This window comes from Arvicola amphibius, chromosome 3 (genome assembly GCF_903992535.2).
Source record: "Arvicola amphibius chromosome 3, mArvAmp1.2, whole genome shotgun sequence".
In the NCBI taxonomy this organism is placed as follows: Eukaryota; Metazoa; Chordata; class Mammalia; order Rodentia; family Cricetidae; genus Arvicola; species Arvicola amphibius.
The window spans coordinates 144,597,284-144,616,846 of NC_052049.1; the positions used below are offsets into that span (position 1 = coordinate 144,597,284).

General features: G+C 38.3%; 1 protein-coding gene across 1 annotated transcript in view; it reads right to left on the bottom strand.

Moving 5' to 3' along the window:
• Nucleotides 1-18,517: 18,517 nt before the first annotated feature.
• The window catches only part of Gfral (GDNF family receptor alpha like), a 45,644-nt gene continuing 44,598 nt past the window's right edge, over nt 18,518-19,563 (bottom strand). The window contains exon 9 of the mRNA XM_038321133.1: nt 18,518-18,581. Coding sequence (XP_038177061.1) covers nt 18,518-18,581 — 64 coding nt within the window. The remainder of the gene's footprint in view (nt 18,582-19,563) is intronic.

A 19,563-nucleotide genomic window follows, 5' to 3' on the forward strand; every position in this document is an offset into this window, starting at 1 on the left:
TGAAGACATGAATTTCAAACACAGGGCATGGAGGATTCAAGCTGGATCTGACCTGAAAAGCTCTTTCCTGAGAACTAGTTTTTACAGTACCAGAAGATGCTATAGAAGATGACAACAGAGGGACAACCAAGTTCCTACTGAACTGTGACACCCATGGCTCGAATAATAACGAGCATGGCAAGATAGCTCTAAAAGTGCGGTAGCATGTCTCATATAATTTTAGTAACTAACAGGTGTCTAATTGGACTTAAGGCCCATTTGATAGGAGATAATCATGTCTGGTACAGGAAACCTAGCCGACTGGCCAGAGCTAGTGTGGCCATAGATCTTAGAGGAGAACTTTCTACTGCCACTTTGCTAAACCAGAACAATTCCTAACTGCATTCTAAATGTTTATCCTTATGCCCACAGTGGAGTGTAGCTATGATCTCTCATTAAAGAAGCGTCTCTTTGCAGCTGACAGAGACCATTACAGAAAACAATAGCTGGTCAAAATGCAGAGAATAACAGATTATGGGGTTCCCAGTGCCAGTGGTAAGTCTACAACACAGCTCCTGCACTTAAGGCTCAGGGAACACCACAGAAGAGGGGGCAGAAAGATTATAAGATCTAGAGGACCAGGGAGTCTGCTGTTTAAAAAATAAATAAATATAAGAGTAAAAACAAAGTCACTGGGAAATAGACAGAAAGAAGATGAGAAACAAGATGTCAGCTGGCAGAAGGGAGGATGGGCAGCAAACAATGTCACTACAGTTAGAGAAGGAACTTAATGGTAAGTGTGTTTCTGTTGTTCCTGGGGCTTCTATGGACACCTGATTTTAGGCTCTGGAGACAAGCAGCTGGCTCTTAGTTTTGGTTTTTACTCAATGCTATGCAGCCTTGTAAAATTCATCTAATGCCTTTAAACATCACTGCCTTCACCTGCAAAACACACACACACACACACACACACACACACACACACACACACACACACACACTAACCCACTAAAAAGTCTTTGTATATCTTAGGGAAATATTTCATGGAAAAAATACTATGTGTTTGGCAAAGTGCCTGGCACTTACTCAGTGATCAGTAAATGTTAAGTATCATCAATTTTATTGTCCCTTCTCATGGCTCAGTCTTATTCTACCATAAGTTAACCCCAAGAGATGTGCTCATAAAAGACCCTCCTCCTCTCTGTTTTATGTGAAGGCTGTGTTGTTTTTAAAAGAACTGCCATGTTATCCAAAAGACAACATATCACCAAACACCAAATTGTGTACCTTTCAATTGGGATGCTTGTATGATGCTGCATTTACTGAGTTCTGCATCCTGAGGTAGCCTCTCCTGAATGTGTGTAATATAACTTGCCTTGGGATTTTATAAGAATATCATCGATTAAACATGCATCAAGCACAAGGCTCAATATTTGTCTTAGTCTGTTTGCTATTGCTGTGATAAAGATCATCATCTTTATCAAGATCTTTATCACAGCAATAGCAAACAGACTAAGACAAATCACACTATGAGCTTATTTTGGTTTACAGATTAAAGTCCATTATCAGGGGAAGCCAAGGAAGGAACTCAAGGCAGGAACTGAAATCATGGAGGAATACTGTGTGTTGACTTGCTCTTCCAGGCTTGCTCACTTTTTTTTTTCTTGGAGAATCCAAAACCACCCGCCCAGGGATGGAACAGAGGGCTGGGCCCTTCCACATCAAACATCACTCAAGAAAATGCCCCATAGGCTTGAGTATATGGGGCCATTTTCTGATGAATATTCACCCCTCCCCCATTTTTTTACATCACTCTGGTTTGAGTCACACTGACAAAACAAACAAACAAAGAAACAACAAGAACAACAAAACCCGCACAACTAATCAGGACAGTCTTTATATTCCATATCCCTCAAGGTCAGAAAATGTCAAAAAGATTGGTGTATTGTCTATACTCTTGGCAGATGAGCAAGGAAGTAGGTAGATATTGGATCCTTACAGGAGTAGGAATGATGTGAATCCAGCTGCATTCTATAAAGCCCACACCAATACAAGTAACAATTTAGGAAAACTGCAGCCCTGGGACTCTCTGCATGGCTTGTAAGCAGCTAACAAGTTCAGGACTCTGCTTTGTGTATCTGGGCTGGTAAGAACCTCCCTCCTCTTCACTCGCTTAGTGTGACTATAACTTTAGGGAGGGTGCCCCATCAGTCTTAGCTTTGGTTTTTGTGTGCATATAAAGTTTGCTTACTTCCTGAGTCACATGAACATCCCTTCTCCTTCTTGGAGGGACTGCTTCAACTTAGAAAACATTGCTATATAATATATGATTCCTATAATGATGTCATTCTTTTCTCCAGTGATGGTGAGGTTTGAATATGAAATGGTCTCCCCAGGCTCATGTGTTTAAATACTTTGTTTCCAGCAGGTGATGCTCTTTGGGAAGGCTGTGAAGCCTTTAGAGAGTGGATTACTGGGAACAGCCCTTAGGTTTTAGAGTCTTGTTATCTTCTATTCCAGCCTTCCTTACTATGCTCTTGGTCTTGCTGTCTTTCCAACTCAAGAAACTGAGTCTTATCTAACATCTTCTCATGGCAATATTCATATTTTGTTCCTTTCCAATGTGATGATTTGCTGTATCAACTTTTGAGACATTTTACTAAGGTTTTTAAATACAGAGAATATACCATATATATATATATATATATATGTGTGTGTGTGTGTGTGTGTGTGTGTGTGTATCAATTTATCCACATTGATTCTTTTGAAGGTTTCTTCATTGTAATACTTTTACTATAGCATTTATTGATGAAGAAATAAATCAACATAATTTTCATCTTATTTATTTGGAAATGTTATGATAAGCTCTATTTGATAAAATCCTCAGTAAATATTGCGATGAATAAGGCAGAATAAGTGGAATAAGAGCCTCATCTCAATGGGCTAGGTCCATATTACTTCTACAAGCCTGTTTTTACAACAAATTTCAGTTCACATATTATTTTTAGGTCTCTGAAGATGCGAAGCCCAGCAGAAAGTTAACTAATATCCTAGATATATCTGATTTGGGGACTTGTTAGATATGTTTTACATGTGAGTCAGTAATCTGCAGAAGACTTGTTGATTCTCCCATAAAACAACTGAAAAAAAATTTTAAAAAATTATATGTATGATTGTTTTCAGGGCGCATGTAGTGCACCATGTGGGTGTGTGTAGAGTGGTTAGATCCCTGGAACTGGAGTTACACGTGGCTGTGACTACCACATGGGTCCTGAGCACTGAGCCTGGGTCTTTTGAAATAGCAGTAAGTGCTCTTAATTACTTAAGCCATCCTTCTTGTCCCTGAAAAAGTTCAGATAGAAACCATAGTTATTAGTTGGATAGCTGTTTCAGAATACTTTATCTTATTCATCAGAAGTCAGTGAGACATTCTTCGCAGGATCTTCCAGAGATGCTCCCATCACAAAGACATGCAGTATCACCTTATTTTTATCACCTACGCCACTTCAGGTTCTGGATGGCTCTGTGCTTTGTTCTTCACAGACAGCATTAGTAGGTAAGCAGTTCTGTCCCCTCCAGCTCCTGTGAGTGATGGCATCATTCTATAGTGCCATCTTGGCTTAATTGTCTTCGATAGTTTGGAAGCAAGTCAACTCTCATCATTCCATGTTTTCCTCATGGTCCCAAGGTAGCTACTCCAGCTTCCAGTGTCCATCCACATTCAAGGATAGAGGTGATGGCAACAATCTTGCTGCTTCTATCTTTTTGTAACTGAGCACAACTGGATTACATCACAATGTTTAGACTACAAATGCGAACATTTTGTCTTGAGAAAATTGTCACTTCTCACAAACTTAGAGATCCCTGCATGGGGTGGGTGAAACTGGATCATTGGAAAATAACGATGTCAAGTGTGATAAATAGGGACTAATTTCTATCGTGTGTTGGAGCCAGAGCAATTAGTAAAATAATGAATAGTTCCCTGTAAAATGACAACCCAGGCAATTATAGAAATTTTTCTCAAATAAAAATACACATATGATGTGATGTGAAGGAGTTCAGCGTAAAGCATACAAAACCAGCACCATGCTTGCCTATCCTGGAGACATCATAAATGATTCATATGAGAGCTGAATGAGGAATAAGGTGGTAAGATTGGAAGAGAGGAGGCAAAGACTATTCTGTAAAAAGAGAGCACATATAAAAAGAAGCCTGGAAGACAGACACACAATGCATTTTGGAAAATTAACAGAAGGCGTTTGTGGCAGAAGGACAAAGAAGAGGGTGAAGGACAGATGAAGATCTTGAAGTTGCATTTAGAGCCTCAAACCTCTTATATAATGTGATCAGTGAGTGAAATCATGCAGTCACCGCCCCCCCCCCTTACCTGTGTATTCCTTAAGTAAAATTGTATAACAGGAGCTCGCTTTACCATTTGATAAGACACCATTATTTTAACAAACATTTCTGAGTATACCAGTTCCTTGGAACTTAGCTAATATAAAGAAGACAGTGGCTACATCTTCCTATCGACTAGCTGCTAGTGAGAACTATCTGCTTTAATCTCTGCAGGGGCCAGGTTTTATTGCAACTAATGCCACAGTGCCAACAAGGAAAGGAGCAATACACAGAAGCATAGTTTAGCATTAACTTTTGGAGGTTTCAGGGTGAGTGGTCACATCTGGTGATGGTCTTCTGGCTGTAACTTAGATCATCAAATGCAGAGTGATAGGACCTAGGAGTGCATAGGTGTTTCCTCTGTTGTCCTCTCTTTAAATAAAAAAAAAAAAAACACCAGATTCAATAACAGCGGTTCCCGTAAAGGTATTTTCTAATCCTGGCCACCTTCTGAAAGCCACACTTCTAAACCCAGAGTTGGATAACAGTCTTAGTTTCTCTCTTAGCACAATATCCCACAACTGGGGTTGCATTTCAGTATATGGAACCCTGGAGGGCATATGAGCCCTATGCACATCATAGCAATTAGGTGAGAATCTTTTTGCTTTGTTTTTGTTTATCGAGACAGGGTTTCTCTGTAGCTTTGGTGCCTGTCCTGTAACTAGCTTTTGTAGACCAGGCTGGCCTGGAACTCACAGAGATCCACCTGCCTCTGCCTTCCGAGTGTTGGGATTAAACATGTGTGCTACCACCACGTGGCAGGTGAGAATATTATAGCAAAAGAATAAAGGTCAACCCTTCTCAATTATTAGTCACAATGCTGATTTTCTAGTGAGAACCAGCCACTCTAATAACTAAAGAGGTTGTAAAATATTATTCATAAGAAACAGAGTATAGAGACACACAGTAGAAAACCAGTGAATAATTAACAAGGTTTTGTGTTGTGTTATTTTGTACTGGGTGACAAAAAAAACCCAGAAGAATCTTAAATACTATTCTTTGAGAAGAGAAAATAAAAACTAGATAAATCTCCCTTAAGCAGTGTTTATCTGGTGCAGCAGAATAGTCCATAGACTCAGAACTCTGCAGGACTCAGTTAGGAGGGAGTAGTGTGTAGGCGGCTGGATCAAATCTGAATGTGAGTTCAAGCATTGGGACCTCATCTCTGCCATGGCTGCATAATCTTAATTCAAAGTTTGATGTCTTATTTTGTGGAAAAATGACATAGAGAAATAAATTATGTCTTTAAATTTCTTTATGATTCTTGATGCACAAATTTCTGGCATGCAACTCTTGATTTAGTTGCCATTATTTCTGTCAGTACAGAGGCCATTTTAGAAATATTCGACATTCTTCCCTACAATAACCTGCATTAGAAACTTCCAGATCTAAAGTTTCTTTTTCTTAGAATCATGTCCATGTGAGCCAATAGCAAATACTTAGGATAATATTAATAAGAGTTTTATTGATTCGAGGTGCTTTGCACCAGCCATCAGACACAGCCCAGACTCCTCAGCTATTCTTCACCCCGAATTCATAAAGAATAGGATTCCCACTGGACAATTTTAATTGGAAGCATATTTTCTTCCCATGATGCAAACTCGGGGTCAGAACAGGTAACCTGAAAGATTGTTCCACCATATGTTCTCCCCAGAAAATATATTCCCCAAATATCAAGATACACAAGAGGCAAGGATTACATAAGTCTTAAGATAAACTTCCTGTCAAGCCAGTTTACCATAACCGAATGGTTGGGTTTCTATTGAAGGCAAGATGCAATTTAGTTTCTGGTACACATTAGGAAAAAGAAAATTATGTTATCCACCTGTTCGAAGGCCTGTTAGTTTTATGGTAGGCTGTGTAGTAGATTTTAATACATTTGAAGATATGTTTAGTACATGGTTCTATACTGAAAACAGAAAATTTTAAGTTTTTTGTTATAGTAATGTGTGATAGCAATATTTATTTGTTTCATAGGTAGAGTTTTTGAAAATTAACATGTACTTTATTAAGGATTTTTAAAAAATAAGCATGCAAAAAGGAGCTTCAAATGTTAGTTTTTATGCCCGATTAAACAATTATCCTAACCCCCTACTGTGTTATTGTCTATGAATGATTAGCTATTGACAATGCTAACCAATATTTCCCTTGTAATACAGTATATAAGTTAACCACAATGTTCCAGTTAAAAATGATTAAATTTGGATATCGCTTTTCTGTACAATTCAGGTCAAAAGTAATAAAAAGTCAAACTGAATATATTGTTAAAATGCTTTAATGCTGCCATGATTAGTGTTGATTTGGTTTTTTTTTTTTTTTTTTTTTTTTGGTTTTTCGAGACAAGGTTTCTCTGTGGCTTTGGAGCCTGTCCTGGAACTAGCTCTTGTAGACCAGGCTGGTCTCGAACTCACAGAGATCCGCCTGCCTCTGCCTCCTGAGTGCTGGGATTAAAGGCATGCGCCACCACCGCCCGGCGATTAGTGTTGATTTGTAAAGGTATCTATATAATTAATTCATTATTGATGGCCTCGAACTCACAGACAACCACTTCCCTGTGCCTCCTAAATACTGGGATTAAAGGCTTGTGCCATCACTGCCTGGCTAAGTCATCCTTTTTAACATTCATCACTGTGAAGCAAGGCCTTTGCCATACTCAGGTCTTGCATAAGAATGATAATAGTACCTTAAAATGTATTTGATTAACCACCCTCAGTGACATCATAAGAGTCATTACTTGGGGCTGAAGAGATGGTCCAATGGTTAGGAGTAGTTGTTGGTCTTGAAGAGGACTGGAGTTCAATTCTTCATCCACATGATGGCTCAAAACTATCTACAACTCCAGTACCAGAGGAGCAAATGCCCCTTTCTGACTTCCTTGGACACAGGTGTGCTTGTCACGCACATACATATAAACAGACGAAACACTCATATACAAAAAAAATTAAATAAAGAAATCTCAAAAAAATGAAAGAAAAAAAATCACCCTGGTGAATAGCACTGGGGAAGTAAGAGCATTGTTTATGCAAAAGAAATGAGATCCAGCAACTGTGAGGCCACCTGTTCAATAACAGTGGAGTGGATGCCAAGCTCAATTAGAATGTTTCTGACTGAACACAAGGAAGGCGGGAAGACAAACAAAAAGCTTGGCCTCTCTTCTTCCTTTCATCCTCTTTTGTACTTTAGTGACTCTGTGTACGTAATTTTTTATTTCTCATAAGTCACTGAACTCTTTGACCCCTCCCAGTCTGTCGATCCCACGTTTTACTGTTTCTCGGAAACCCTTACCGAGATGTTTTCACAGGCTGCAGTTCATTTGTTTCCCGCGAGAGGACCTTACTCGCTTATTAGAAGCAACTCTGGGCCAGGAGCAATTGATTTCTTAAGTAGGGTTAGAAGAAACTCCGAGCCATCCCAACTAGGTTAATCTTGAAGTGCTAATGGGAGTCATTCATTTATTTATCAGTTTCTCCTGTTTAAAAGTGTGGTCCCTTTCCCATCCCAGGAGAGGTTCTGGAGCACATACACTGTAATAAACAGTAGAGCCTGGACTGAGAAGAAACTCAAGCTTCGCCCCCAGCTCTGTCCCTTATCAACTGTATCACTTTGAAACATGTTTTAAACTCTCTAAGCTCACTGTTATTTATCTGGAAAATAAAGAAAAGCTTAGTACATGCCAAACAAAACTCTGATGTATATTAAATATATGGATCTTGGAAGAGTGCCAGGTAGAGCAATTACTTAAATAAATGTAACCTATTTTGTTAAACTGCCATGTTATTCCCCCAATATTCCCCTGGCTTCTCTAGAGCTCACTTCCCATCTTCACTGATTTAAACAAACACATGAATTGTACGGAGCAATGAAACATGAACAGAAAGACACATGTTTCTTCTAGATGGGAATTTGAAAGGTAAACATGTTCACTGTCGTAAGCTTCAGTGTCCAGAGGACAGTGAGTTTTGCCGGCCCGAGCCTTCCAGATCAGGCAACAGTGAGTCATCACCGCTGACCAATAGCAAGACTGTACCATGATGGTAGAAGACAACAGCGGGCAAGTGCCAACTGTGTTATTATCAAAAGCCATTAGGAGCTCATGATTGCTTATTACCGTACAATAATCCAAACTACGCAATTTAAGCAGCGATTATCAGAATCGTTGTTGCAAATCAGGGAGAAAACAAAGGCAAATGAATGCAGATGAGGTGAAATTAAAATGGAAATCTGGGCAAAGTGAGTTTTGTTGAAGGTAGGAAATTCCAGATGTGTGATGATGACCATAAAGGGAACTATTTGTGCAGGGTAGATTCAATATCCATCATATAGGCAAAAGAAATCACTTATTAAAGGAATCAAACATTTAATGTTTGGATTAAACAGAGAGCTGCGCCACATGGATTTAATAAATTGGTTATTCTGGTCAGAAGTGAAATCCAATGTGGGAAAATTATTTGACCTAGAGTTGTCTTCTCTCTGAGCTGTGGTTGTCATACAAAAATGACTTGCAGATGATAACGAGGTAACCACAATAACACAAGGACAAAATTATCCTTTAAAATTTGTAATGCTGTCCATAACATAAGAACTTTCTTGTCTTTTGTGTTGATGGAGGCCACTTTTTGTTTCTCAACTGCTCAGCCCCGAAATAGTCACACAGAAACTATATTATTTAAAACACTGCTTGGCTTCTTAGTGGCTAAAACTTATATCTTAATTTAATCCATTTCTAGTAATCTGTGTATCGCCATGTGGCTATGGCTTACTGGGTAAAGTTCTATCTGGCTCCCGTGGAGCTACATGGCTTCTCTCTTACTCTACCTCCTTTCTCCTAAAATTCAGTTTAGTTCCCGCCCCCACACCTACCTCTATTCCATGTGCAGGCCCAAAACAGTTGTTTTTTTATTAACCAATGGTATTCACAGCATACAGAGGGAAATCCCACATCACTTTTGTACTCAATAGAGACATATCAGAAGATGGAAAGAGAGGAGAAGATGCAAATTCTCAAACTCTAGAATTCTACTTTTTTTTTATCCTTCCTCTCTTCTACCTAACTCCTAGTTCTTCCAACTTCCCTTATCCTTATGTCCTTATTTATTTTTATAAATAAATAAATTGAAGTAGCTTTTACTTTAATCATTTTCAATTGAACCACTGTGTGCATGTAAGAGAAAAATAATAGAACAGTTTAAACTATATAGGCATAATTTCGGTTTCCTTAAATCATGAAACACCGAAAAGACCGAGGGAGCAGCACTCGTCACCGGAGAGACAGGTTGACTCCAGTCTCAGAATAAAGCAGCCATTGTTCAGTTTGAGTTCAACACCAGCCTTTTCAAATACACATGAAAGAAACAGAATTGAAAGCCAGGCATTGTCCAGAGAGAGAGAGAGACATTTCTAAATTTTCAAAACATGTACCTATAATGATCCGACTTTTGCAGACTTGAGTTGTCATTCTGTATTGAAATTTATAATACAAAAACTGTGGGAGGCCGAAAAGTCACAAATATCATAGGTGTTTTGACCCTTGAAAAGAGTGGGCATAAGAAAGAATGGTAAGAAGTCCAACTTTGACATCCTGACCGCACCCCTTCTGAACAACTAATTTCTCCCTTTTCACTCATCAGCGCCTACTCGTGGTTGATCTGAGCATGGACTTGGGTCCAAAGAAGAAATTAGGAGTAGCATTGGCATCTAGGTAAGGGTAGGAAACTTCCCAACTATGACTTCCTTATTCCTTGCTTCTCAGCAACAAGATGTGTGCAAATTGTGTGTCAAATCAACATGGTACCTGAACACTGACAGACAGGAAGCCAAAACTGAAGAATGAAGTTGAACTTGGATTTTACTAAGGACTGAGTAATATTTCAGTGTACACAGAAAATGACTGATAATTTTACTTCCCACGGAATGCACAGTGACTCCTTTACTCCTTAGAGATCTATCGAAAGAGAATGGGGGGAGCTCGGAGGAATGGGATGCTTGGGATACAGGAAGGGTGGATATGGGAGCAGGGAAGCATATATCTTAATTTAGGGAGCCACCTGAGGGTTGTCAAGAGACTTGACCCTAGAGGGGTTCCCAGGTTTCCAGGGAGATGCTCCCAGTTAGTTCCTTGGGCAGCTGAGGAGAGGGAGCCTGAAAAGGCCAGTTCCTATAGCCATACTGATGAATTTCTTGCATATCACCATAGAACCTCCACCTGGCGATAGATGAAGAAAATGACAGAGCCCCACATTGGAGCACCGGACTGAGCCCCCAAGGTTCTGATGAGGAGCAGAAGGAGAGAGAACATGAGAAAGAAAGTCAGGACCGTGAGGGAACCTCCACCTGGCGATAGATGAAGAAAATGACTGAGCCCCACATTGGAGCACTGGACTGAGCTCCCAAGGTCCTGATGAGGAGCAGAAGGAGAGAGAACATGAGAAAGAAAGTCAGGACCGTGAGGGGTGCGTTCACTCATGGAGACAGTGGGACAGAACTAATGGGAGATCACCAACTCCAGTTGGAATGGGACTGATGGATCATGCGACCAAACCCGTCTCTCTGAATGTGGCCGACAGTGGGGGCTGACTGAGAAGCAAAAGACAATGGTGCTGGGCTCTGATTCTTCTGCATGGACGGGCTCTGTGGGAGCCTTCTCAGCTTGGTCGATCACCTTCCTGGACCTGGGGGGAGTTGGGAGGACCTTGGTCTTAACATAGAGTAGGGAATCCTGATGGCTCCTTGGCCTGGAGAGGGAGGGAGGGGATGTATGGGTGGAGGGGAGGGGAGGGAAGGGGGAGGAGGAGGGGAGGGAAGGGGGAGGAGGAGGGGAGGAGATAGAAATTTTTAAATATAAAAAAATAAACCATGAAAAAAAAAAGAATCTAAAAAAAGTATGCCAATACTCTGGACCATGGTGTATCTATTTAGTCATTATCTTTGATAAAGGGTGAGGATATCAGAAAGTCTAAAGTTTGTCAGAATATTAAAATGAACAGAAAAAATTGAGATCTACTTGCAGTGGCCTCCAGAGGAGGAGTATTAGCATATTGTGGGATCTGTTGGAAATGCAAATTTTCAAATCAGAAATTTTGGAAGTAGAGCCCAAGAATCTGTTTAAGAGTCTGTCTTTGTCATTTTAAAAGGATTCAAGTTTCAGAACCACAGAACAGGGCCCAGTATGACCTATGTTTATCTGTAGACTGTATCTCATAACCTCACCTGTTTTAGGCAGATTCCTCCCATAGACTGTATACTTCATTGGGTACGTGGTGATTAAAAGAGTTGATCTAACACCCAAAGCATAGAAAAGCAAAGCAAAAATAGGTAAGTACAACTCCATCCCCATAAGATTACAAAGTTAAAAAGGAAACACAGAGGTAACCCTTGGGTTGTGAATCAGATATACAGAATTTAATATAAGAAACTAAAAAAACACAATTGGAGGCTTAATATGGGTATTCTTATTTGTTTAGCAAGTTCAAAACTTTAATACAGCTGAGGAAACTGTTGGTGGTTCTTGAGTATTGGAATATTTATAATATGATTGGTATTTGTTAAATTAGTAATTCTTTGTATCTAATACTGTGATTTCTTTGAGAATTTTTTTCTGTGCTTCGTCACTACCATTTTTTTAATTTTATAAATAGGGCTGTGTAAGTAGCTCAGTAGTAAAATGCCTGAAAGCATATGCAAGAGCTTGGGCTCAATTCTCAGTACTGAAAATAAAACTTATAGAAAAATTATATAGTTTTTGTTAGAATTAAAATATTCTATGTATATACTACATATATGTAGAAACATATATCTTTGTAGAAAATTCAACATATATTTTAAAAAAGTTTCAAGACAAGGTTTCTCTGTGTAGCTCTGACTCTCCTGGAACTCACCCTGTAGACTAGGCTGGCCTTGAACTCAGATCTGTCTGCCAAACGAGTGCTGAGATTAAAGGTGTGCACCACCACTGCCCAGCAACATCTTAAAATATTTTATGTTGAGTCTATTTGCATCTTACTGCCCCAAAGGCACACAGAGTTTCTATTAATACCACGTTATGGAACATAACAAAGGATATATTGTGTCTTTCTTAATCCTTTTAAGAATGTCTATCCACAACATGTGCCAATTTTATTTTAAAATATTTACTTGTGAATGAAGACTATGCTTAATTTTCACTGAGAGTATGTGTCCAAAGCAAACTTGAGGTTTAAGAATGGATATTTTACTTCAAAGAGTTTCTATAGTTGCTCTTAGATATACAAGATTTAGAAAATATTTTATCTGGTTATATCTCTGTTATAACAAAAAATATCAGATATCCATTACACTCAACATAAAATCATTCATTACACTTCATAGATAACATAATTACATAAACTAGACAGAAAAAAATCCACAACATAATGAAATTGTATGGTTATATTTAAGTCTGCCAATCTTTATTAACTTAAACTTCAAGCCTCTGTGGTTAAGGCCTGTGGTAGTTTTTATAGAAAGTTACAGAAAACTGAGCATTATGGACATCTGGTTAGCTGTATTTATCACAATAGGTTGATCTACAGAGGAGACTTTGGCGACAGTCATTCTACTGGCTTATTGTTGGAGTGCAGTCAGTGCGTCTTGAACAAACATTGATGCCTTAGAGAAGTATTTGGGGAATAACTTGGGAAACTCATGTACCATGCCTTATTCAGTTCAGACAGTTCTCACCTTAAGCTCTAAGGAGAGTGGAGAGTTGAAACAGCAAGCCAGGCTGATATAGATATGATACAGATAGAGATAAGATATGAGAAGAAATGCAGACACTGTCGTAAGATTTTAGTCTTACATTTGCTAGGCTTACAATTGTGACTAGTTTAGAACAATTTTTAAAAGGTGTATTCTATTCACCATTAATTTGTAATAATTTTGATATGAATGACAATAGGATACAAATTCGGAAAACAAAACAAAACAAGAAACAAAACAAGAAACACAGGTGAGCTGTAGCTTTGCAGTGATTCTCTTCTACCTGAAACACCTGCCCAAGAGACCTTGCTGAGTCCTCGTTGGTAGCTGCTAAGGTCTCAGGAGATCCTGGGGAAATTCATGAAAAGAAGGATGCAGAGGAAAGAAGACCAGGGGTAAATAGGCAGAAGCAGGAAGAAGCAAAAAAAAATATCCTATTACTGGAATAATCGGACAGCTCCTGGGATGGTTGGAAGGTGGTGGTTGGAATGAGCCCACAGGCTCATAAGGTGTGGTTCAAAGCTTGGACCCAGTTGGTTGAACCGTTCAGGAAGAATTAGGAAGTGTGGCTTTGTTAGAGGAAGCATGTCACTGGGGGTTCACTTTTAGGTTTTAAAAGTGCATGGCACTCCTAGTTAAATTGCTCTTTCTCTGCCTGCTGTTTCTAGATCAAGACGTAAATGCTCAGCTATGGCTCCAGCACCACGCCTGCCTGTCTGCTGCCATGTCTCCGGAAATGACCCTCTGGAACTGTGAACACCAATAAACCTTTTCTTCTGTAAGATACTTTGGTCATGTTGTCTCTTCACAGAGACAGAAAAGTAACTAAGACTGTTCTTGAGAGAACTTTATCACGGTTAAGGTCTTTTGAGAAAAGATCTATCAACCTTCTCCACATAATACCACAGTGAGTATGCTGTGTGAAGCAGCCTTCGCAGTGGTAACAAAGGGATGTGTGGAAGATAGTAGAAAACTCAAAACTTACCAGATCCAGCTCAGATCTAATTCAACATATTTTCTACTTGACTGCTAGGTTACTCCACATGGATATCCTGCAGGCTTAAAAATTAGCAAGTTTATATCGGGAATTGTCATCAATAAGAGAACCAATAAGAAATAGATGGACTATATCTCAAGGTATCTAATGACCCTTGAGTGTCCTTGATTTAAGGAGTCTCCACTCCTGTTAGAGTAGTTGTAGGAAAACTACAATGAGCAGTACGGTACCAGGATTAGTAACAAGTTAGATGCTAGTATCACAAACCTGCAAGGAAAAAGAGATAAAGTAAGTGGTTTTGGAATCCAGAAGGACAGGTTCGTGTAGAAACTTCCACACTGATGGGATGTGAATGGAAAAAGAAGAGCCTAGGGTGATAGTCTGAGGGATTTGGGAATTATATTTTTAATATGCTGTTTATCTATGTTGGATAAGCTCAACTGAAACCCAAGGTCAGGAAACCCATGCTGTGTGATGGTGAGGGTAATTATGAAGGTGAAGTGGCATGGTGGACACTCAATCCCAGTCTCATTCCCCTATGTGTGGAGTAATTTTCCAAATGGTGCCATGGTGGAACCATTGAAATCAAAAGCCTATTTTAATGTTCTTAAAACAATCGTTACAACTTCAACTTCCTACAAATGCATAATCCCCAATACCTTTCCACTTCATGTATTAATAATTTACAAAAACCATCAGTTTTCTTATATCACATCTAAAATTTCTCCTGTGAGCATCCTACTATCATTCCAACCTGTTCATTTATTTGTCACATTTATCACTTCTCAGAGATTAGTTTATATACTTTTTATTTTATTTATTTTTTATATACTTTTTATTTTTAAACTGTTTATTTAAAATTATAGATGTCTATACTAAACATTTAGCATATTCTTCCTGCCTATTCCTCCTTCTCTGTCCTCTCAGTTAGTCCTCATTCTCTTCTGGACCACTTTCCTTCAGCTTTCGTGATACACGTACTACAGAACTACACTGATGTGGGATTCCCTTCTGCAAGCTGTGAATACCATTGGTTGATAAAGAAGCTTCTTTGAGCCTATAGCAGCAAAGAATAGGACAAGGCGGGAATTCCAAGCAGATAGAGGAGGAAAAAGGTGGAGTAACGTAGATGCCATGTAGCTACTGCCGGAGACAGATGCTGGACAGAACCTTATCGGTAGGTCACAACCACGTAGTAATGTGTAGGATAATAGAAATGGGTTAATTTAAGATGCAAGAACTAGCTAGAAATAAGCTTAAGCTGTTGGCCAAACAGTGTTTTAATTGATACAGTTTCTGTGTGACTATTTTGGGTCTGTCTGGGTGGCCGGGAACAAATGAGCAGCCTCCAACTAAACTGCACATGTACAACCCTTTTGTGCATCTTTATTTTTCCAATGTTTGAGGGGTTTGTTTAGATCTGATATGTTCAGAATTGTACCTCCAATTCTTAGGATACTGATTGACATTTCACATTTGCTCAGTAAATGAGTGTTGAACAAATTCATCACTGCAGATGTTTCTTATGGGATTAATATTATATCTCTTCTAGAGGTAAGTCTTGGAATTTTCCAACCCTTTGTTTACATTTTTTCTAGTTCACTTTTATTCATTCAGAAATCTGGTCAGTTAATTTGTTTTTTTTAAACTTCATATTGTGTGAATCTTTTCTGGGGAGACATGAAAATATCCATTCATCCCAGATAGGATACAACAACAGACCAAAGAAAGGGTTTAGTGCAAGAATGAGTTTAACTAAAATTACTTCAAAGAGTGTGCATGAAAGTATGACAGACACACTGGAGGCTTATAGGCAGCTACACCACTGCTGAAAGAACTCTCTGTCCCAGCAACGGTCAAGCATCTATACACCCTTCAGGAGCAATGGACTTTATAAGCCCTTTCCTCTAGTACTGTTAACTGTCTATAAGTCCCTCCAAAGGGAATGGCTTTGTAAGCCACAGCCCCACAACTGAAAGTAATGGGCCCAACCTTATGCAAGGTTTTGAGAAATATCTGCTGACTGTTTAAGTAGACAATGGTCATGGCATGGCAGGCTGTGAAAAGAGTTGCAAAACACAGCTTTATAGCACTCCAGAGCCTTCCAAATGAAGCAATATATTCTTTGGACAACTGTTTACTGAACATATACTAGGTGCTAAGGAATAGAAACAACACTTGCAATTATTGGGACTTGCAATTTATTGAGAAAAACAATGAAGAAACAGTTACAGTGAGATGTAGTGGTCTAAGGGAAAAGAGAACTAAGTATTAGGGAGACACTGAGCAAGGGCCCTTGGCCCAGAGAAGAGGAGGCATGTTTCTTAAAGGCATTGCCAGGGACAGAAGAAATGATAGGGTTGAAAAGAAAGCTATGATATGGGAGAGCCCTCAAGTGACTTTTATGATGATTCTTCAGTCTTTAAGGGTCCTTTGCATTTCAGAGGTCTGCTGTCTCAATAGCTAGGTACCATATTCTAGAGACAGGTGACTTTAAATTTTCTAAAGTGTTGGATGTTGTGGCCTTCTGCTGTTGTCCTGTTTTATTGCCCTTCTCATCTAGGAGATAAGATTTTGCTTTAGTAGCAACACAATGACTTCTAATAATATTCTTTTATGTCTATCAATTATTGTTTTGCTCAGCTATCATTAGAGAAGCATCCTCCTGTAGTAGGTGGGTAGTAATACAGAGACCTACAAGTAGACAATCTGCAAAGTGTAGAGGTCTTGGAACACTCAGCCTCAAATGGGATGTCTTCATTGAACCCATCCCCTCAGGGCTTAGGGAACTAGGTAGAAGAGAAGGCAGAAAGATTGTAAGAGCCAAAGGCAAAGCAGAATACGTAGGGAACTGTGTCTACCAGATCCAATAGGACTGATGTACATAGGAACTTGTAGGAACTGTGACAGTATGCACAGTACCTGAACAGTTCCAAGCTAGATGGGACCCAGCACTGAAAGGGGCAACAAGCCAAAATCTCCCATCCCTTACCAAGAAGCTGTGTCTTAATGACAATGGCTTGGAAATAGAAGAATGAGTTTCCTCTAGTGGCATCTCTCGTTGGGTTTACAAACCACACTTTAGGGTGACTCTATGCCCAGCAGTAGATTATCAACAAAATGAAAGGAATGGTATTTTTGTAGATTTTTTCTTTGTCTCATATTGCTTTGTTCAAGCATCTATTTACCTTCCTGATATTGTGATTGTATATTATGGTTTTCAATTCTGTTTTTATAGTTTTAATTCTTAGTTTAATTCTTAGTCTGCATGTGTGTTTCCTGTTTTTATAGGGGATTGTTTGTTTACTGTTTGTTTTCTAAAGACCCAAAGGGGTTGTGACCCACAGGTTGAGAACTGCAGTAGTAGGCTGTTTGGCAGTCTTTTATGGTTATTTGTGATTTACCAAGTCTTGCTTGTTTTCAAATGTAAAGTATGGCTTTTCAGTTGCCCTAAATACACAAAGCTAAATGTTAGGTTTAAGTTTAATTTAATGTAGGTACTTTAATTAATAAAAAATTAGACCAAGCAAGAGGAAAATATTTTGCCTTCAGTTCCAAGTGTGTCTTTAATTACTAGCATGATGTCCTTGGGTTATTAAATATTTATGTTGTTGTATGATTATAGACAATTCAACCTTAAGATTCTGAAAAAAAGAATGCTGATACAATTGTATGCATTTCTAAAGCATTTATTCATTATCTGGTAAGTATATTTTCAAATACAATTACACTAGTGGCAAGCCAGACCAAAGTAGCAATATAAAAAGTATAGAAAATGGCAACCTAATTATGGCTTTATTATTACAGAGTTTCATGATGATTAATCAGCAAAAAAAATAAATGCACAAATACATCATTATTGGAGGGAACATTGACTTTTTTCAGCCACTGTAGTTGTTTTATATATTTATGAATATTAAGACACCAGATTAAAAGTAAAATTCAATACTATTTAAATTATAAAATTCATAGGATATCACTTGTTATTTTTACAACCAATCATATAACCAAATATGTTTGATGTTAATGATTTGTTTAATGATCAGATACTGAGTTAGAATAAGCACATATATTCAACATTCTCACTAGCATTTTCATTTTATCAAGTTAATGAGAAACTATAAGACTGGAGAAAAGGCATGCTCTAACTATGTTGAATCATATAAGAGATGTTGACATGTGCAGTGATACTGTTCAAGCAAAAATGTTAACCTTTTAGATGGCACTTTCTGCCTTTAAAGGAAATGTTATCAACTAGCTATGACATCAAATTACTCAAATATTATTAAGGGAAAAAGGTTCTGTGACCATTCATTATGCTATATTATTGTGCCAGGAATTGTTGTATATAATGACCTAATATCATCAAATCCATCTTAATGTAATTTTGCATTGGTTTCCTACAAAGACTTGTGTTCATAGTGCTGTGACTCACTGAGTGGCGACACCTCCAGCTAGTTCAGTAGGTGAGGGTTCTCTTTTTCTACTTGCTATCCTATAGAAAAACAAGAGAAAAAGTTAATGTTCCAGTATCAGTTCATTACAAATGTGGGTGCTTATCTTTGTGGGTGGAGTCATTGTTGAAGGATGGGAATAATGAAGTTCCTGAATGTAAAATTTCAAGAGTTGAATATTGTAAGGCCTCTCTGAGGACTATCATATATTTTACTATGGTTTTCAAATAATCTTAATTAATGGTCAGTTTTCAAGTATGTGAGTTTATTTTCTATTTATTCTTTATTGATTTTTATTGAGCTCTATAGTTTAAAACTATACGTGTCTTGAAAGCTTATCTTAAGACAGAGTATTTTAATTTAGTATGAGTATATAAAGCACACATGAAACTCTTCATAGTGACTTAGGGTAAGTATCAAGAGTGGTTAGACGGGCAGTCAGAGACATATGACTGAACTCTTTTAGGAACATTGCCTAATTCTTTATCAGGAGTAGCAGGGGAGGCTTTGTGGTTGATGATGTGTGTTCTGTTCATATTCCCTTTGATTTTTACCATGTTCTTAATTTTAGGTCTGATTACAGAACACAGTAAATTTTAAATTACATGGGCAATACTTTTTACTTAGTAGCATGAATAATTTCCTTAAATATATCCATTAAAACAAAGTCTGGGACTCAATGGTAGAACTCTTGCCTTAGTAGTCTACTTAAGTTCAATCCTCAGTACCACAGAAAAACCAAAACCAAACCAGCAAAATATACACTCTCTAAAGAAGAAATGTGTATTTTTGTTCAAACAAAAAAGAGGTATAACTATAGCTATTTCATGGGAACTCTAATGCATGTCTATCTGTGGTGTATTGTATCTGAGGTCTTACAAGCCCATTTAGCCAATGTCGATTGTGTATGATGTATATATGATGTATGTATGATTAAAAAGTAATATCAAGAGCCATAACTCTATGGGTTTCATGGGCTAGCCAACTATGTTCCTTTAAAACAGTGTGATTGTTGTGGGATAT